General features: G+C 34.2%; 1 protein-coding gene across 1 annotated transcript in view; it reads right to left on the reverse strand.

The window, feature by feature from the left end:
* Window positions 1-22,818, reverse strand: part of LOC310912352 (adhesion G protein-coupled receptor A3-like) — a 253,587-nt gene that overhangs the window by 92,181 nt on the left and 138,588 nt on the right. The window contains exons 10-12 of the mRNA XM_083866869.1: window positions 22,297-22,446; window positions 19,293-19,454; window positions 16,690-16,923 (exon numbers count right to left, since the gene is read on the reverse strand). Of these exons, the coding sequence (XP_083722995.1) occupies window positions 16,690-16,923; window positions 19,293-19,454; window positions 22,297-22,446 (546 nt within the window). The remainder of the gene's footprint in view (window positions 1-16,689; window positions 16,924-19,292; window positions 19,455-22,296; window positions 22,447-22,818) is intronic.

Raw genomic sequence — 22,818 nt, forward strand, 5'->3', positions numbered from 1 at the left:
TTTCATTAGAAGCCAGCTTTTAACCTAAGACTGTATTTTCACAGACCTTGTTAAACAATGAATAATTTTTTGACAGAGCATTTTCTGATAACTTTACTAATAAAATACTCCTCCCTTTTTCACAACATTGTGTGTTACCTTTAAAGAAACCACTAAGTTGCATCTCCATTACTCCAAGCTTACATGAGATTTATCAGGGTAAAAATGGATCCATCCCCTTGAGGCATAATACTTCCCTTGTGTCCTTCAAGCAATTTTTATCCCAGCTTTAATCTGTTTTCATTTCACTTGACAAAACCACTTTTCTCTATTTTACATGCATTATGCAGTGCATGTACAATTTTAAAAGCATACATACATTCGTGAGTAGAATGCTAATAAAGATATTGCTGTGGTCAGAGCTAATTTCATTATTTTTCAAAGCTACTGGTCATTTATTGTAATATCTGACCCTGTACACTTTCAACATTTTAGTAACATTTTCAATGTTATACTGACCTTTGTCAATGTCTTCTATTGGGCTACCTTTATAATGCAACTCAAGAATTTGTCCCTAGCAATGTGAATTAGGTTTTTACTGTTTAAAAAAAAAAAAAAAAAAAAAAAATAAAATAAAATAAAATAATAATAATAATAATAATAATAATAATAAATATATATATATATATAACAGTATCATCACTAAGTATATGCTTCCCTAATGCCTGTTCTTTGAAAACTGAGAACAGAGACAGTGCAACATATTCTGCCACCTGAAAACCTTTGTTGGCTTCTTTAAAGTAAAAGAAAAGCATGGAAATGTTTAGCCAATAAATCTCTTTAAAATCTGTCTTGTTTGCTTATAGTTTCATTCAAGTAGGTGCATAGACTGCCATTATTATTGCTGTGACAAATGTAATCTGGAAGATTTGTAAGAAATCTTATCTAAAGCGAGGGATGTGTGCATCACTATAAATATTCATAAAGGTTTAAAATTATGGGTGTATCTCAATGTAGAGTCCCAGAGAGAAGTCACATCTGCCAGTTATCCCCATTAACTAATTTTTTCTGAGTTACACTGCATTGGAGAGCAGATGTGCAAGAGCAGAGACCATGTGAAACCACTGGGTCTAAGTACCAAAACTTTCCCAGCAATATCTTTTTTTATTTTGATTGTGTGCTAAGTAAATATCAAAAAACCAACCCAAATAAACCCTCCCAAGCCTCCCCACCCCCCCCCCCCAAAAAAAAAAAAAAAAAAATCCCACCTCAATTTGCCTTCTTTTTCTCCAGGAAACAGACATCTTTTTAAATTTATCAAATACAATCATGATATACAGTCTGCCTACAGTATCATATTTGTATTATATTTTGCTCAGAGAATCATGGGAAGATTATTCAAACAATTAAAGCTTACTGGAACAATTCAGTAAAGGTTTTATTATTTATCATGTCCAAAACTCCCAATGGATTTATTTTTTTCTAGATCTTAATTGAAAAATCTAACATTCAAAATAATTTTAACTTTAGGCAATCATAACACTCATTTTAATAGTTACTGAAAATAAAATTCCTCTACCAAACATTCAGTTAGGATTACCAAAAATATCCCAATAACAGAGCTTTCAAACCCTTCTCCACCTAAGGGAGCAGCATATCCCTTAATAGATGACATTCTGCCTTTATATGATGATAAAACACCAACTTCTTGAAAATTTCTGCACTGCAAAAGTGGACCTGTGTATCCAGTCCTTACCCAGACTCCTCTCCTGTGAGTTTTTCTGCCTGTTACAGAATGGCAGTCACCTCACCTGCAGAGCCTAAGCAGAAGCATCACAAGCAGCCAAAGGGCAAGATGGGTCAGACAGCTTCTTTTTCCAAGAGAAGAGAAAGGAAAAAAAAAATAGCCCAAAAGAGCGAAATACTAGCTGAAGTGATAAGCAGTGGATTAGTACATTATTGGAAAAAGAAACAAATTACTTGATTAGTTTCTCATGTACTGCCTTCCTCTAGAGGAATCAGAATCAATGCAAAAACTAACTCCTAAAAGAAAAAGGACATAAAGGACACCAAGGTAAAAAGAAAGGGAAATAAAAATGTCATAGAAGAAACTGAAAAATTAGTGGAAGAGAAATAGGCCAGATTGTCTTAATTTGTAATAATTATTCAAGATTTGCTCAATGAATCAGCAAATTCCTCATGGCCAAGGCTTCAGAAGGTCTGATTTAAGCTCTAAGGAATTCTTAGACAAGGATTTAAAAAAAAAGCCATTGATTGTTTTCTTAAAAACTTAATTTTTCAAAGATGATGCAGCATTTAGAAAAGAAAGAGGGTGGCATCGAGACAATGTCAGAGCACATGAAATTCACAGAGTAGCCGATCTTAGGACAAATTGTAACTCCTTCATAGAGGACTCTTTTAGTAGGGATTTGTGTGTATCAAATGCTCTGGGGAGTCAATCAGAAAGAAAATGGGCTGTCATGTCAATAATCACTGAAGCAGGATTTACTGCTGTAATGTTCCTGTGCTTTGCCATGGATTGGTAACAGGTACAGCTATGATGGATTCACTGCTCTAACTCATCCTACTCTACAAGCCTCACAACCTGTTGGAATACAAGAAATTCCAAGTTTGTCTGAACACAGTTAGGTATTATGAACCTGAAAATGCAGACACTTCTTTCAAAGAGTATGAGATTTGTGAGTCTTTACAAAACAGTCACAGAGCCTGCAAAGCTTCCTGTGATGAGGCAGTAAGGAGCAGGATTTATTCCAACAAACAGTCTAACTAAATCAGCTCTAAGCATTTATCTTGCTGCTTAAGGGTTATAATGTGCTTGTACTACAAAATAAGTATTCAGACACCAATCCTACAGGAAAATATAAACAGATATAAAATGACAAAAGCAGCTGGCTGTCTTGACATGCTCTGTCAGCAGATCTGTGAAAATGTTATGTACCTGAGGCTTCTCACAGTTCTCCTTCATTCAGCTTCATTCAGGAGTTGCATGCTTATTTACTTTATGGAGATCAAATCTGAGGAATTAATATGTATATTTACTAAATTTTAGATTGTGCTTTGCCTGGGTTGCCTGCATGACCCTGTTATGTAACCTAACTGCAGTAAATTTATATTTACTGCATTTTCATTTTTTGTCATTCATAGCTCATAAAAAAATCAACCCTGAAATAATTTCTTTTATCCTTTCATGGTATTTCTTTAAATTAATGTTAATATAAGGGAGCAAGTAAATTAGCTGCTAAAGACAGCTACTATTACATAACAGCATGAAACTGTTGATAATGATATCTCAAAGATGTTACTGGCAAGAAAAGCACCCAGAGCACGTGTTTAGGCTCTGAAGCCTCAACAGTAATTTCTGAAAACTGCATTTTGCAAATGTCCACTTCAGATTGCTACAGAGCATTTGGAGCTATAGTGATGCCATGGGAGAAAAAGCACACAGCACTTTTCAGTATGTAGCTCCACAGTGAAGAGTGACTACATACTAATTTCTTACTGGGACAATGACAGGTCAGTCCTTCCTGCATAGATTAAAAGACAAAAACACGACTAGAATGAAATAACAAGGTGAGATGGAGAAAGAGGGAAAGGAAAAATATGTTTTCAAGACTGATTAAGCAAAGAAAGACAAAGTTGTTCTACATGGCAGAAGTACAGAATGAGTGTCTGACACTCCACAGGAAAATCCTTGGGAAAATCTGGAGAGCGTACCTGTGTTAAGAATATATGTAAGTGATGATCAAGAAAAGTTAGAACAAGTTATTAAAAGTCTTAAAGCTAATAAGCTGTACTTAAACATTCCTGTTGACACCTTCATAACTAAGTGGCCCTAATTCAATTTAGCTGAATTCATTTCTAAATTAATTCAATTCAGCTGAACTGAGTCAAACCTACTTTGATTCTGGATAAGGGTACCTACTTAGAGTTTTACTTAAACACTTTCAAAATTCATTCAGATTAATTTACCTCTGTGTCTGCATGTAGGCGAAACCCTTAAACTGATTACAAAGGGAACTGAAGAAATCATGCATGGAGTGCCACTAGAAACGTGGCATTTATTTCCAAGATAATATCTTCAGCAGCTCGGAACTTACTACTTTTAAACACAATTTTTTGGCATTATTTCAATTTTGATGCATTATTTCAATATCTACATGTTTACACCTACAGAGGAGAGAGGCTTGTACTCTTTCAAACCCATTCAACTGCTAAGTAAAACGGAGTTTGTGTCATTAGTTCTTCTTTGTAAATCAGCATGGTATGGTTTCACAGCAGCACAAAAGAATCTACCAGCAAAGCTGATGACAACAGGAGAAAAAGAGTTTTAGCCATGGAAGAATTTTCCCACACTTCTTTCTTCTTCATAGTTGCATGAAGACATCACCATAGCTGTATGTGAAAGCTGTAGCCTGTTCCTTTCTGGCACTGATGATGTTTAATTTAGTGTCCTAAAGTTTTGAACCTCACTCCAGTACTTGTTCAGTGAGCTGAATAAACATCTCCTCCCTGACTCTTCAGGTTACATAACAAGTTCACATGACACATCTGCACATTTTGCCTACAGAAGGTATATTTCATTTTTGATTCTCCTACCCATTTCTCAGTTGCAGAAGACCCATTTAATTTTAAAGGAAGCTTATTCTCCTAATAATTATTAAAAACTTCCATTAGCCATTGGATTGAAATATAAGGCAAACCACTGTTGTACCACTTTCAAGGATACTGAGAAATCAACAAATACATGGTAGCTCTTATTGACTGTACAAATGTCCTGAAAATAAAAAGCATATTGGAAAGAAAATCAGCATCATCTATGTGTCTTATTCTTCCTAGTGGCAATAGTGTTTTAGAAGAAACAGAATTGCCAGAGGATATATACTAGGTAGAGCAACTGGTACTAACATAAACCTGAACAAATATGTTACCACATATCAAGGATTAGCAGATAATTACAAAAAGCAGCTGGTTACCAGTTCATGCTTGTAGTGTCTCAATTATCTTACTTTTGCTGAGGATTTAAGTTTGATTTATATTACAGTATTCCTGAGTTTAATGATAAATGAAAAAGATAATCTATTAGAGTTTTTAAAATGAGAATAGAAAATAGTGCCCTAGTCACTTTATGTTTGCTTTTTTGTTGAAGTGCTAACGAACTGGATAAGGTATTTTCAGGAATACACATATTTTTAGCCAAAATAAATACAGACTACAGTGCAGTGATTTCATTGGGATTATACAACAGTAGATCAGGCCCAAATAGTACAGCAGTAGGCTTTATGAGTATTTATTGCAGACAGTCAGTTATCAATAGATTTTAACATTCACTGCTAGTTTTCAACTATGTCTAGAGTGATTTTCCACACATTAATGAATTCCCAAGAGCCAAGACACTGAGAAGCACTGTAGCAAATGGTACCCAGTGAGTCTGATTCTCTTTGAAAGTTCCTTCCTTACAGAAATTCTTGCAGTTGCACTGTGGAGGAAAACTTATTGCTGAAGCTTGATGCTGCCATCTGATTTGATTTGTTATTCAACAGAATTAAACTAAACTCTAAGAGGAAGATGCACTTTATTTAAATATACTGCGTACATTCTGACATATATTCGTGTTAGGCATTTATTTACTACAGACTTCACTAAAATCAGACATGGAATTTCTGAAAAGTCAGGATTAAAATACAGATGCTAAACCAGTCAAGTACTCTGAAAGTGCACAAGACTGAACACCATAGTTCTGGTGAACACGAGTTATTACAATAGTTTGGAATACGTATTTAATTCTATTCTCTTCTATGTGGAAATTAGGAATTTACACATTTAAATGATCAGTACCACTTAAACAGTATGTTTGATATTCTGTGGCATTTCTGTAGATGACTGCTATCAACAGATAGTGCAGTGAAGTGGCTGAAGATAGAAGTGCAATGATAAAGGCTGAAGAAACAGAACATAGCTGTAAATAACTCTCCAGTTCAATGACTCTGATAATTACATGCAACTTTGCTAGACTATATTTAGTAAGAGTTTTGAATCTGTTAAGACACTTTACACAGTACTGATCAAACAGAGCTTATGAAATACAGGAGACTTTCTGCAATAGAATGTCACAGAAATGCGATTTTTTTTCTTCAAGTGTCAAGTCCTAAGATTACTCTTTTCCTTTAAAACAGCAGCATATGCTGGTCAGTGAAGCATGGACTACACAGCTGTTACATCTACTGTATGACCTGTACATATCGAATTAGCCATTGTGGTTTGCAATTCTGGTTCATCAGAGTTCTAGTCTGAAGGGCTTTAACCTACATTTAGGAGAAGAACATGATTCACTGTTATCTTGTCCATCCAAATTCATAGCCTACAGCCTGTTTTGAGTTAAAACAATTGGACAATTTATTTTTCCTCTTTTTTTTCATCTTAGCAGTAATGCAGGGTGTATTTAAAAAATTCAGTACAAGGATTAATGGCAGGAAAACTCCAGGACTGTAGTTTGATATTGTATAAATATGTATTCCCATGCACACAGAGAGGATGTGGACCTTTTAGCAATCATCATCACTCCTGTTCTCAGGTTTGGACATTTGCATTCTTGACACATTAAGAAAAAGGGTTATTTCTACGTAGAATAACAAACATAATATAGTTCACTGAAAACAGAAATCCAAGTGTGGTGCTATAAGACCTAAACCATTAAGATGTATCTAAAGTTGAGATATTTTTTTTTTCCAAAAAAAAGGAACTAATTTTCTGTATTGACCATCTTCTGGATACAGTCTGCTATTGAGGAAATCCATGAGGCATTAACAGGTGCATATGAGAGAGATGTAATGCATTTCCATTTCTGTATATACTTCTCTCGCAAAGCTCCCAACCTACTAGACTCCTACCAGAGGTAAGAAACAAGTCAAAATGGAATTTTGGACTGACCCTTTGTGGCTTTTCTTATATGCCTAAATTCAACACTTTTCACTAGAACTTGAAACAACATAAGATTCAAGATTCCTACTGAAGTACTGAATATTTCTAGCTATTTTAAGTAAATTGTAACTTTTGGTTAGTATTGTTTTAAATTATGCTTTAGTTACTCATTGATGTCAAGAGAAGAAAGCAGTAAAAGACCTGGATGAAGAGTCATTTGAATCCTGTTTTCTTAAAATCAAATTCATTAAGGAAATCCCTCTTTATTTCACCCTAAAGTCTTCTCAGAAACTAAAGAAAGTTGTGTATGAGTTTTATTCACTAAAACAAGATTATGAAGCCAATTAACTTCGCAAAGAATGGCTGTCCATGTCTGAAGTCAAACAATGAATATCTGTGTAGAATTCCTTTCTCTGTAAAGCAGAGCTTACTTGCTTCACTACAAACTAACCTGGCATCAAAAATAATAAGTCCCTTCACTGATGATTTGGAAATTCAATTAACACCTGTAAGTTCCTTCACTTTCCAGGATATTATGGGAGCACAATAACAATAATTTAGAATAATGAACTATCTCTTATGTAGAACTATGGAAGTTTAAAAATGGGATTCTTATAACTCACAGTCAGGAAATAATGGTATGATCCCATCTGTACTATATTCAATTACAGTTCAACAAATTTACAAGCCTTCCTTGATATATTTGATATATATTATGCCAACCATACATAAATCAATAATGCAGAAAGAGCTCACACATAAAGATGAATCAGCATATCAATATTAATTTAGCTAAAAAATAAATTTTTCATTAAGATGGGCTCAAGAAATACTATGCACAACTTTGTGAGATGCCCACTGGGACAGTAGTCATGAGCTTTTACAGCCTATTTTCAAAGTGTAGCACATGACATTCAGCCTCAAATGACAGACAAGAATGAATCATTATAGTCACAGTCAACTCTCCTAGTATCACAAGTCTTGTCAAAGTTTTTCTGTTAAAAAAAACCTCAAGTAAACAACTTTCTCCTCCTCCCTCACCATGAAAATCTCTCCCTCTTCCCACACACTCCAACACTAGATGTTACAGCAGAATGTTCTCATGAGAACTACTGATTCTATTAAGTTCACTATTTCTGCCCCCTCCCCTCCCCCTCTCTTTGCCTCACTCTCTTATACTTAATTTTCCCTTTGTATTATTTTTATGAGACTTTTTCAAACTTCAGAAAATAGTTTAAACTCAAATTCCTACTGGACACCATAAACATGTATTATTCCTGTCCATGTGCACTATCCCTCCAGAACAACTGTTGCTAACCCCATACACAGAGAAAGCAGGATTCCAGTCCTCAAAACCATGAAACATAGAAACATGGAATTGTTAAGTTTGGAAAAGGCATCTAAAATCAGCAAGCCCAACAGTTAACCCAGCACTGTCACGTTCAGTGCTAAACCATTTCCTCAATATGACGTCCACATGATTTTTGAGCTCTTTTGGAATGTCTTGAACACATTTTTTGAGTCATTTGAGTGACTTCACTTCCCTGGGCAGCCTGTTCCAATGCCTAATAATAATCCTCTCCATGAGGAAATTTTTCCTAGTATCTAATATAAACCTCCCCTGGTGCAAGTTGAGGTCATTTACTCTTGTTCTGTCACTCCTCACCTGAGAGAAAAATCTGAGCCTCACCTGACTACAATCTTCTTTTAGGTGTTGTAAGGCAATAAGGTCCTCCCAAACCTCCTTTTCTCCAGGATATTCAGACCATTCCTTCAGGTTGTTTTTATAAACATGGGTTTATGTGCACATATGCTCACAGATGACTACAAGTTTATCATCCTTTTCATGCAGTAGAAAATGCCAGAAATTTACATTGGTTTTTAAAATAATACAAAAAGAATTCTTATAGATGAAATAATCTATACATTTTTAGTGAACCCCACTTTAATACATGAACAACTACTGCAAGAAGATTTGTTACTTCTCAGAATTTTATATCTATTTTTAGATCCAAGTCAGACTATGCAAAGTACTTCTGAATTCACCCTGACACAGAACACATCTCACAAGTTCTACAAAGTGATAACAGTCAATTAAGTAAGGAACTATTAAATCCTTCAACCCAAAAAAGAAATGCTAGCAATTTCTACTAGTATGTATTTTTTCTGGAGCTAAAAATGAAATCAGGAGTCAGCTCCTTCTCCCAGCTAAGCCCACCAAAACCACAGAAACAACACTGCCCAATTAAATAATTTCTTCAGCAAACAAGGTAATATTGGCAGAAATATTTTAACTGAAATTTCAGTTCCTGTGTTACAAAGACAGTTTTGAACCATTCTAGTTCTTATATAAATCAACTCACTCGTACATTAATTTCTCCATAAGTCACTTTACAAGAGGCATTCTACCTAATTGCACCCCTAGGTGCATAAAACATAGAGGTAACATACCCACCTCCTGGAAAGCTTGCATTCCATTGCTGACTTCCACTGCATACTCAGTAATGACTAGCTGTCTGGAGATACACACATCTGTATATATATCCTTTGGAGAGTTCCTACAACATAGCAATTATAGTGCTCTAACTGCTACAAAGAAAATCACATAGATTAATTCCTCTTGGTACATAAAACCAAAATCCACTGAAAAATCTCTGACACATGAGCTCGTACACTGCTGTATTTTCCTGAAGAGAAGCTCCAGCCAATATGGTCACTTTCATAATGAGAAAGGCTCTACCCCTGCGTGAGCACCTTTATACCATGTACAGGGTTTGACTCTTCCAAAGCAGCCTCCTCACCTGTGTGCTGCTGACCATTTCCTCAGATTACCACATACAGCTGGAGACAAAAAAAGTCAGGAAACAATCAAGAATTCCTATGAAAATAATCCAGATTCAGAAAAAAAAAATCCAGCCATACTACCTCCTAATAATCAATCTATTTTAGATTGAACTGAATAGACTGAACTCAGTTTATTTATCCAACACAAGCCAACAAACCAACACTGAAAAGAAAAAAAAAAAAGAGGAAGGAAGGAAGGAAGGAAGGAAGGAAGGAAGGAAGGAGGGAGGGAGGGAGGGAAGGAAGGAAGGAGGGAGGGAAGGAGGGAGGGAGGGAGGGAGGGAAGGAAGGAAGGAAGGAAGGAAGGAAGGAAGGAAGGAAGGAAGGAAGGAAGGAAGGAAGGAAGGAAGGAAGGAAGGAAGGAAGGAAGGAAGGAAGGAAGGAAGGAAGGAAGGAAGGAAGGAAGGAAGGAAGGAAGGAAGGAAGGAGCTTCTAAATGCACTTCCACAGTTACTAAAATTATCAGTTTAGAAATTGGAAATGCCTTCTCTAAAATAGGCAACAATCAATTATCTAAGTCAGCATGTAGTGAAAAAGATTTTGAGAAACAAAATGTAATTATTTATTGGATACTGATGCATGCTCTACTGTGTAGCATCAAACACTCCCTGAGAAAATAAAATAAACATTAAAAAGAACAGTTTAGAAAAGAATAGTTGAAAATACTTAACTTACACAGGGAGTTCTATAAAAATGTTAAAAGTTTATTGACCATAAACTTTACCGTAAGAAAAACTATGGGCATTTTATTTTATATAATAAGAAAATTGGGGGTTAAGTCCTCAGAAGTCAATACAGAACTGGGATTTGCACTTGCACTCAGTATTGTACATGGTCATTATTACCTTTGTACCATCAAGTTAATGTAAAATATGTTCCAACAACTGATGCTCTGTGTTATTAATTGTTATGGTGTCAGTGGGGTTTTGTTATGTGGTTTATCTTAATTAGTGTACGAATTATTATTTAACAGCAGAATGCACATGAAGGAGTCTGATGGTTTATAACAAGGAAACTTATCTTATAATGCCCTTTGGGAAATCCCAAAGAGAACTTTTCTGTAACAAGAGCAATGGTGCTGAAAATCAGAAGACTCTTTTTCACTCAGCCATTGTGGATTAGAGAGTGGCAGCACATCTCTCAGATATATATTGACAGAATATGTAAAATCAGTAGTATTCATGTGTTCAGGAACAAAAGTTTGTTTCATAAGAAAGCAAATGTGAGTTCCAGCAACACAATTTTATATTGAGCACAAGTTGCTAATTCTCCCAGTCTCTTTGTCCTTGTATTTATTCACTTCAAGCTATTAATATTTCTTTTCACTTCTTCAGATATACAAGTTTGGACTCCAAACTGTACATAGCATTAAGGGAGAATGACTAAATGGCTAGATGAACTTAAGTTTTAAACAAAATACATATTTCTGAAACATCAGTGAAATTCAGAAAACACACAGATGGCTGATGTTACTTGCAGAATAAGCTTTTTATCTACTAAAAGAGAAGTGGCAAAGGACAAAAAAAGAACCTAACCAAAAGGCCATCTAAGTTATTAGATGTTAAAGTTCCATCCATCTAGATGGAACATCTATTAAAGTTCCATCTAAGCACCCATGAAACAGAAAAAAGTGATAAATTCTTCTCACTTTCAAAAACATTATGTATATTAATTTGTATATGTTAAAACATATGATAAACCAATACAAGAATTCTAGAAACACTTCTGTATACCTAAGATAATCAACATTTTTCACATATGCATTAATAATATTTGGGCACTGTTCCATTTTTCTCAATCTTTAGAAAGATCTGTAAGTGCAGGATGACCATCCACATTATAAAAGGCCACAGAAGCATTTACAGAGAAAAAGAAAAACAAAGGTATATTGAACACAGAACACAAAACTACAAATGTTACAAGTGTCACAGTAGGCATAAATATATGAAGTCATTATTGAGAAGGAATAGTAGTAAGTGGAATCAATATAAAAAATGTGATTTGAGCATACTGGAAAGAGAAAGAGAGGTGCAGTTTGTCTTGTCTGATTTTGAGATTAAACCCTCTAATTACCCGAATGACAGACATTTCAACTTTTTCCATAGCTAGTACTCAGTGTATAATCTGAACCCACCTGCAAGCAAATTAATGCTTCCACAGAAAATACCACTTTATATATCACACTTCTAAATATTTTACTTAGTTTTAATTTTATTTTAAAACAAAGATTCCATGCCTGTAATGAGATACCAGAGCTATTTTTTGAAACCTTTTAGGCATCATCTCTAAGAATAAGGAGGAATATAAAAAAATCCTTTTTTGAATGCAACAACTAGAATGAAGGTGATTATTTAGAATATTGAATAAATAGATACTATACATCTGGAGATATTCTAAATCACTACTAAAACCACTAGAGGATTAAATTAAAGCTATTAAAATGAAACCATTATAAAATATCTTTAAAAAAGTAGAATAAATGTAAAAGGATGAAGCAGGTAAAGTATAACAAATTTTAAAATGCCTACATCACATTAAGGTATACTTTTGTGATAGTACCCACCTATTCACAGAGAAAGGAGAAACAGTCCTAGATTAGTTACTGTAAAATCCATTTATAATTTTACACCCAAGCAAACTCTCCTGTAAATTACCAAGAAAAATTTTCAAGTAACATGATTATCCAAGTGGGGAAGAGCAAAATGCTTTGAGCACTAAGATATGGAAAGAAAATTGAGAAAAGAGAAAAATGGGCAAAACTTTTTCCCAAAGGGAAGGAAAGGGAAGAGGACAAATTCTGATGTACAACATGATATGCCTTGATCTGGATGTTTAATCTTGATATGTTTGTAAAATATTCTGAAACAAAATTGGCTTTGATATTATGTATTCCATCATTCATGGTATCAGCAACAATAATTTTCCCCTTCACATTTCCTCTTTGGATTTTTTAATTCTGTGCCTTACCCTACTCTCTTGTCACTTGGTGGAAATCTAAGTTCTTTTCTCCATTCCTGGTAACTTTTACCTATGAATTTACCGTTATGTATACATCTATATATGTATACATCTATATTACATCTATGGTCTGAGAATCAAAATTTATTTTATGCAAGACAAAACCTTTTCTTATGTAGATTGTATATTTTCCAGTATGTGTCTGAGACAAGAATATTTCTAAAATTATATCTCAACATGGTACATGCAAATAATCATAGGATTTTGTAAATGCACTTTAAATTTGTTTTATGGTTAGCATGTCTGGTACCAATTTAACTTTTACCATTTCATCACATGGACACTACCTGTAATACAAACTGACATATCCAAAGGTCAGCCTGGCTCAGGCCATAGAAGAAATAAACAGAATTGAAAAGTTGAATGGAATGCATGGGAACTATCATGGAGAATTCAGAAGTCAAGGATTACATGTGCAATAGACAGAACTGAAATTTCAAAACCTCACTTCTAATTAATTTGGGTCAGGAGAATAATTAAAGATAGGAATAGACATTTGACAAGCATTTTCAATGAAGCTGAAGCTATAAATTATGTTAAGAAAATACTTTCTTTAAAGTTGAAGCACAAATACCAAGTTTACAGTCCACCATAAACTGCACATTTCATTACCTTAGTACAGGAAGTTTAAAGGTTCATTCTATACTGAAGGAATTTTACTGAGTCAGAGGGTGGGTTAACTGTCCAAGTGATTATCCTTGCACACTGGAGATATTTTGCAGAATTAGGTTGGAACAGAGATTAGGTTCCAAGGATGCTTCATGCATGGTATCAAACAAGAACCAGCACTGGATTCATACCAAGTGGCACTAAAATCTCATTAACTGTTCTCACACTGTCTATGTTCAAATGTTACAACAGCCTGGTTGGTGTGTGATCCTCACATCATTATCATGATATCCTCAGAGCACAGGCAGTTCATGGGACAGAATTTTGCCTCAAGAGCCACAATTCCTGTGGCAGATTCTCAGTCTGGAGACCCAGGGTGGGAGGATCCCATTAAAGCTTCTTAAAAAGAGAGGAAAACAACCAGTGTGTCAAAATTCCGTAACAAAACCTCAGATTATATATTTAAGCCTTTTTTTTCCCCCACCCAGTAGAGTCCAGTCAGGCAGCAAAAGCCCCCTACTAATAGTAAAAATGAGATCTAAGAGAAAACATTTGGGTCTAAGTCCTACCAGATAAAAGTTCTCCAACAGTGATAAACGATTCTTTTCAAACTTGCAGCTGGCTACAGAGTCAGAATTAGATTTAAAGATGAAAATCTGTCCATCAAACTGCAGTAATATTTTAATTTAGGGTATCTGAAAACACTGCAAGTTGGTCTACAAATGTGTTTCAAACATAAGTGGATACAGATATATTTTAACAGCTGTGTCTCCAACTTCTCTGATGGACCTATTTCAGTGTCTTTTAAATTATTTATTTTCAAAGTCTATTATTTTTAAACTATTTTTTACCCATTTATTTAAATTTTAATATTTCTTAACACTTTTGGTGCAATCTATCCTATAATAACCAGATCAGGCTAATTTATGGACAGAAAACCACTGTCTAAATACCAGTTTCCTACCATTACCAGGAAATATCTCTATGGATAGCTACAAAAGCTTTGATGATATTGGTATTTGATGGCTCACCTATATCAGCCTTTTTCCCTCTACTGCCCACACTTTGCTTCATGAGGATTCGCTTTTTAAATTGATTAGTGCAATTTCTTAACAACAGAAAACATAAACAATTGTTTTGCTTAGTGAGCAGATGATTTACAATACTATAAATTCAAAGAGGGCTACACTTTCTAGCACAGAAACATATGAATATTCTCTTTTAATAAGCTTACAAAGCAAATTTTCACATTTTTATTAGAAGTTAATTAAATCTGTGATTACCACATCTGCTCGGTGCTTTTAATTAGATGTTTTTTCTTCTTCATTATTAATCCTATGCTAAATACAGGAAGACTGTAAGAGTAATCTCAGCATCTAAGATGAAGTTCTAAAGGTCAGATATAATAAAAGAAGCAATTCTGACCTCTATCACAAATTCTCTATTTTCCTAAACTTTGCATAGCACAGTCAAGTAGGTTTACCTCCAATGTGCAAATATAGAAATAATTTTGCTAGTGGATGATGATAAAGAATCCCATTTTCTGTTATCAGTTACAATTCCATATATCATTCTCTTCAACAGTGAAGAAATGTAACCAATTTCTGAATGAATTAAGGGAGTGCTTAGCCTAAAACTTTCAGAGAGTAGTGAACGAAAACTTCTTGTTTTCAAGATTAAATTAAAGGAAGAGATCCAGTCTGCTTATTCCCCTACCACATTTAAAGCCCGAGTACACCTTCATGTTAAAGCATAAAGCCCTATAACTAACAGTTGTGCTCTCTACAAATTGATATACAGGTGATAGATAACTAGAGATCCACCTAACAAAGTCACTTCCATCAGAATATATATTACATACATCAAAATGGCTTTGCATAGGAATAAGCTCACTTTCTTCTGGCGTCTTTCTATCATCAGTAGAATTTCCCTTCTCTATGCTGTGTAAAATCAAGTAGGTTCACAGAATGAAAGGAAAGATTTTACTGAGATCATTATGTTGACATTCTGACAACATTTCAGGAAGGGGCTTCAAATAACTGGTCTAAATAACTCTATATATTTGACAAGTCCTTGCTGATAAAAGAGATAAGAAATTTGCAATGACAATAGGATTTTATAAAAGGAGAGATACACCAGTGCTTGACCATTCAACTATAAAGAGATTAATTTACTAAAAGTGTTGGTATACAGTTTCTAAAGAAGTCCAAAATACGTTGGTGGAGCTAATAAAGAAAACTTTTCCAGTCCTGTCATCCCATATATATATCTATATCAATAATAATATCTCATACAATTCAGAGGGTTCTAGGGTTGCTTCTTGAAGAAATCTTGTGTCTTTTAGATCTCTGACATTTGGGTTTCACCTTATGGATAGCAAACTCATTTCTTTTCAGAGACATCTTTCTTTTTCATGTAGACAGGCACGTTAAAAGTGTTAAAAAAGAGAAAAAAAATGAACTCTACTAAAGGAAACAAATTTAACCTATTCTTCCATTATTAAGATGACTCCTTTTAGCAGAATATCCTGGGAGCACAAAAAAACCATATAACTGACTGCACAGTCCATATAGATGAAAATGCACCAAACTTCAATCAAAATACTTTCAAGTTCAATAAACCAGTAATATTGCTCAGAAAAACATCATTTTGTCATAGTAAATATTTCAAGAAATAAGCTTATTAAACCGAAATTCAGCTGAAGGATAAGAAAAATTCAACACTAATACTTGAATTTAATAACGTGCTCAGCCAAATACAAAATTCCATTTCCTGCTAGACCAGAATTTAATTGTTACACTTCATTATTTGATAACAACAGTGTATTCTATTAAATGGCTTGTTTATTATTTTCAGCTACTACTCAAAAATCCAGTAAAATATTCTCCCTCGGCATAAAGTAGCAGAGCATTATTTATGAAAGTAAAGGTAATTCCCCTAAAAATACATCTCTGCAATGTAAATCCCCTTGAGAGTGCCTCACTAAAACAAGTATTTCCAAATTAATTTAAAGAGATTGTTTACACATAGAAAAGTTTGCAGAACTGGACTCAGAGACAGAAAGAACAAGACAAGTACTCATCTCTATTCACATCCTGCATTCTGCCTGATTATGTTAACGGAATATTCATTAGCACAACCAAATATGCTACACCCAATACACCAGTTTAAGCCCACTTACGTGCTGAAATGATTAATAAGTTGACAGTGTTAACAGCACAAAAAACAAGCATTTTAAAAATCAGTATTCTGCCTAAAGATGCTACTGAAAGCAGTAAATAAATAACACAGGGAACTTACATTCATAATTGTACTGACTCTGGTAGAAGAATTCACCAAAGAACCATCCAGACTGCCAGTGTTGCACTTGAAATTCAAATATAGATCAGGACTGTGATTTGCTTCCCATCTTCCCAAATCAGGAGTCACTGACTTGTCCGAGTTTGCAGATATTTTCTGGTAGGCAGTGCAAGTCATTCCTGTGAAACTGGATGGTTTGATCATAAAGGCTTCCAGAGCAATATTACGAGATACCTGTGAAAACATTGAGAACAGTCATATCACAAACTCATCAACCACACTTGCCATAATAATTGTATGTGCATTGTGGACTTACTAAATATACTCAATAAAGGATTGTGCAAGTATGCACACACAGAGATATATATATAGATATATACACACACACACATATATATATATACTCTTGGAGGGAGAAAGAAAACAGAACTTTTTAAAAATATGATACAGGATTCTACAACAGCATAGTGGGTTTGCTTCCATCTTTCTTTCTGAGATATAGATAGATATAGATCTGTTTCTATCTGTAACATTAGTTATTATTATATCAGTTTTGCAATTCCATCATTATCAGCTTCAATGGAATCTGGAATTAAATCAATAGAGTTATAAAGTGAACTAGCAACACCGGGCTTAAGAACTATTTACAAAAATGAACAAGGGCAAGCTTTGTACCTAAGAAATAAAACGGGAACCTTTTTAGCTATTTAGTGGCTGAGTGTGTTCACAGATCTTTGTCCATGAGAACAGTGAACATGACTAAATGGTTCAGTGCAGCACCATGTCACAGGTACATCTGTGACCTACCCTTCAGCAAAGTGAAGTGCATGGAGATGGAGCCTGCAGCAGAGTGCAGAGATGCACCTCTACCCTTAAACTAGTATTTTCATTTCATCACAGGCTCGTGCATGAGAAAAACAGTGTGTGTTGTAACAGGTGGACTACCTTGGACTGGTACCACGCTGATAGGAGTATATGGTTTCTGCCTACAGGCACAGATTGTTTAGTGATCTGTGGACCTGGCGGTGCTGGATTACTGGTTGGACTCAATGATCTTAAAGGTCTTTGACCACCTAAATGATTCTATGATTCAATGTTATATGGCTGACACAGTTTATAGAGTTTCTCTTTTTTTTTTTTTTCCTTTGGAACTGAACTAGAAGCTATTGGCTACCTAAACTGTGGGTGTTTTATTTGCTGTTTTCTAAAATAAAGAAAGCAGATGCAACTTCTGTGAGACACTTTCCTGGCTGGCCTCCAGGAACAGACATGTTTGGTATGGCATAAAATGACACCAGAAATACTCCACAGCTTTTGTTTATTTACAAATTGGTGTTTACAGATTTACTCAACAGTAAACTACTTCTCCTACAGAAAACCAAAAGAAGCTAAAAGATGAAGCATGGCAATACAGTTAGTGACACATATCTAAGTCTGAGTACACAGAATTACTGTTTTCAGTAATGTCAACATCTTCCTGAAACAGTGACAGGGAAAAAACTCAACCTTTGTCACTTGACATTTAAAGGAAAAGCAAATATAAACAACAGAGCCCTCCTAGCTGTCACATTGCAAAATATTTCTAAAAGTTGCATTATTGTCACTATGCACTTAATATAAATACTTCTGGCAAATATGATTCTTTCATGTAAATGAGAATTAAATAAAAACTTTCTTTAAAAAACAGGCCAATATATTTTTGTCTCTGAAAGACAGCTTTTCTAAAAACATACAGTGAACAACTGAGGCTATTATGCTACTTGGCTTTCTCTGTAATGCACCTCAGTCTATAATTTTTTTTTTTTTTTTTTTTTTTTTTTTTTGGTTGCTTTTATTTTTATACTTTATTTCTGTGATTGACTCTGTACCTGAACTCACGTTTAAATAGTGGTTTTTTTGTAAATGCAGTGGACAGCTGAGAAAAGAATAAAGGCTGTTTAAAAGCAAGCAAGCAAGCAAATAAATCCAAGGAACAATAAGGCTTTAAAGTATTTATCTAAACTTCTATAAGTATAACTTTAAAGCTTCTTGTTTAGGTGTATTTCTGCTATTTAACTGTTGAAGATGACAAGAAGACAATGTCTTAGTCTCCAAATGACAACCTCTCAGTATCCAAGTGACATGCTTGTGTAGGTGGAGGACAAGGAATAAAAAATACTATTTCTAATAGGTATAGTTTGCTTCTAAAAAAACTAATCCCAAATTAGTAATGTTAGGAAATGATAGATCTTTCTTGATAATCTTCTAAATACTTTAATCAATAGTTGACGAGAAGCCTCTTGGTAAGGTGTATTAAAATCTTCCAACTACAAGGGATGTTCTTGTCTTCTATTGTCTGACATGTTGCTGTCAGTCACTCACTCAACTTGGACCTTTCAAAATAAAACCATATACTATAGTGGCTTTAAAAGTAGGAACTGAATGAATAGTAAAAACATTAGGAAGACATTGTTACGAACACTATATCGTCACAATAAATACAACTGATCTAAGAAAACCACTTTTTAGTACCATTGGTGATATTTAAAAAACATTATGGTCTTGCAAACAGAATTCAAGAGAAAAAAAATCTTACTAAACATTTTGTAATTTTTTGAAATAACCTTTGATATAACTTGAGTCTTGCTGGACAGTATTTGACTTGCAATCTGTTCCACACATCGTACAATCCTGGTGCAGGCTTTGTCTTCCTTCTGAGCCATCCACAACACATGGTCATCCACCAACATCATATTGCTGGCAATCTCAATAAGAGCATCCCCAATCTGGAAGAGAAGAAAAATAAAACAGAAAAAGGCATCGTCTGTAAACTCAAAAAGTAAGAACAGATAAGAGTAAAAATGAAGGCAGGCACCTTATTTCTCTTGGTAACCATCACTGAAAGACAGTTTTGACTTTATAAAAAATTAAATGGACTGAAAAGAAAAACCAAGAAAGGAAAAGCGCAACTCACATCAAGGAAGTGCTTTTTAATTCATAACTTTAAAATTTATATTCTAGATAAACCAGACAAATTGAGTCACCTCATTTCAATAAAGAGAATTCCAGATTTATCACCCTCTTTCTTAAAGTGGCCCTGTCCTAAAGAACTGCTTCATGTTCAATCAAAGGACTTTCAGGGGAGGGATGGGAGGAACAAAAAGAAAAGAGAGGGAAAATATACTTGAAAGACTTCGTTACAGACAGTTGAGTAAATTTGAGATATAGCTCAGGTGCTGAGCTAATCCAAAATAACAGATCTTTGTTGCACCAGGTGACATTTTACAGATTTTGTTAACTATGTGTTTGAAATTTTCTGAGTAGTTACATTTAGAAAGAATAAATATCACTGTGAATATTTTTTGTAAATATTGCAACTTGGAATAAAAATGTTTGCTTTTTAAAATTCAAAACCTTAATTTGAGTAAAATTTCAAAATTAACATAACCACATTACCAATATTTTTGGAGGCAAAGATATGGAAAAGATATACCACATTGTCACAAATAAACCTAAATAAAAAGGCAGAAGAGAAAAACAACTGAGAAATATTGCTAAAGAAAAGTCCAAGAAGCCAAAAAGTCACACTAATTGAAACAGAAAAATAAGGGAAATACACAGATGATTCAGTGGAAAAGAAAATAGAAATTCAGCAATGGTGAAAAATATTGAAAAGATGGCTGAGGTTATGAAGTTAGTTCTGAATTTTCAATAAAAAATACATAATTTTCACATGCATTGCAAAGGAAACAAATAACGATACTATTTGTGAAATTTTATGTGACTGTTCCTGAAATATTTAATCTATTTTTGAGAACATAATTACTAGATAATTCTAGATAGCTTTTGACAGTATGACAGAGTTATGGATAAAGTGAATAATAATGAATAATAATCACATTAAGAGTGATTTATGAGAAACTATAAAAGCAAACACCAATCAGCAAGGGAGTAACTTACTGAGAACAGAACAACAGTCTATAAATATACAAAAGGAGATAAATAAGAAAAGTAAGTAATTTAGCCTATAATTAAATGCTTTAATGAACAGTAAAGGGATGTCATTGAAAATACAAAAACTTGGGCTATTATGAGTGCTCCTGAAAAAAATTTTAGTGTGTTGCAAATATGTCCTTTGTGCTGTTGAACCTCTCTTGTTTGAGAGGCAAACCACCAGATGGGACAAAGCACCTTCATCTTGTATAAATATGAACAATCCCATGTGGAATGGGATGCACATCCCAGAGAAGAGGTACAGAAACTGTGCTGGTTTAGCAAAGAATATTTCTGAAAATATTTTGAAAAATGGCATTTTAATTGATTTCTAATGGATTTATGTAATTGTAGTTTCAGGTGCTTGTCAATTCCAAACTAACTGCTTTGTATTAAATGAAGTTCAGTCTTATTTATAATTATGAGCTCAGCCTCATGCGTGAAGCTATTGACACTAAAATTTCATTGGTGTTTTTGTACCTTGTGAGTGAGAGTTAAATGGGTTAAACGGGCGAGGACTTTATTTACCAAACTTGAGAGAGAGGTAAAGGAAAAGAGAGAAAAATTATGAGAAATGTTATAAATTAAGAAAATAAGGGATTACTTAATCAGAGATGTAGATATAAGTGATGGATATAGAGATGCTTTGATACAAAAAAAAGCATGAAACTAAAACCTATTTGAAAGGTGGAAGAAGTCAATTAAAAGATTAGAGATGGTGCTCAGCTTTAATGGAAAATGCATCAGCTGCTAGAAAAATAAAGACGCTTTATGACAAATCCAGCTGTTTCTTTTGAGTGTTAAATTTTTGTTTTGTCAGAAAGCAATAAGATCTTATCAGGATTCTGAGCTGAAAAAAAGTTGCAGCTTTGAACATGATTCTTGGAGAGCACTTAATAATATACTTTAGATCTAATGTATAATGGTGAAACTGAAGTTGGAGACTTTCTCAAATTGGCACTAAAATGTTATCTGTTACAATTTCCAGAGCCAGAATGGAATGAACATTGCCAAACCAAAAGAAAACATCACGTGGTCAAAAATTACAGTTTATGAAATCTTTATGTGAGCAGCTACTCTGAAAATTAACAGTAAAAAAAAAAAAAAAGAACATCTCTGTTTTCTGTAAAAACCTATCTTTACCATAGGGTTTGCATAATTCTGATTAGATTTTCCTGAAAAAAATGGCATATATAATGCTGAAAGTTTCTGTATGAAGTTGCACATAGACATACTATCTTTTCTTTACAAGAAGTGATAACTCCTTTCAAAATTCAGTGAAAAACTTACGATAAAATGGAAAAACAAAAGAAGCATGTGTAGCTCCAGTGGCCAGAGTCCATTCTAACACATTAGACATGGTAGAAATTAAACTTAAAAAGAAAATTAAATAAGTGGCTCATTAAAAAACAGGTTTTATTCCTAAGCAGCAATGCCCTTGTCATCAGAGAAGAAGACTTAGTTTCCTTTTTGGCACAAAGAGACACATCACAGTTTATGCACAACATTTGCAATCAGCAATCAGTTTTAGAAGCTACTTTTCAGTGTCTGCCCGCATACATTAAGAACAGGGCCATATGTGAGGACTTCACTTCTAAGTGATACTTTTTTTTCAGCATAGAGAAGATATCTTACATCTTCAACTTCATCCACGAAGACAATTAACTTTTCCATTATATAAGCCAAATATATTACATCCATTTTATCCGCAAAGAGGGAAGCACCTCTTGTGTAGGCTGTCAGCTGGCGGGAAAACTCAAGCACGGTTGTCAAATTGATGTGCATCTGAAAATACATTAGAATTGTTAGGCTTCATAAATCAGCTAGCTTCCTTCTCTTCAGAAAACTGGAGATTACATCTATTGGTATAATGCCTGCCATAATTTCACATGGATTTATGTGCATTGGTACGCCATGGATACACATTTCAGGGGCATATGAATGTATCTTCAGCTTTAGGTCTTAGATTTTATTGCTGTTACCTGAAGACATCCCCACAACAGACCAACAAATTTTGAAGATTTTTGTCTACTTTTTCTAGACTCTAACTGTCTGGCCTCATAAAATATACCAAGCTACTAACCTTGCCTTGCCTCTGCCTCTAGATGCTCATGAAAACAACAGTGTCAGCAAGGGTTCCTACACACAGTGGTACAA

The sequence above is a fragment of the Zosterops lateralis genome, assembly GCF_965231275.1.
Source record: "Zosterops lateralis genome assembly, chromosome: 8".
NCBI lineage: Eukaryota > Metazoa > Chordata > Aves > Passeriformes > Zosteropidae > Zosterops > Zosterops lateralis.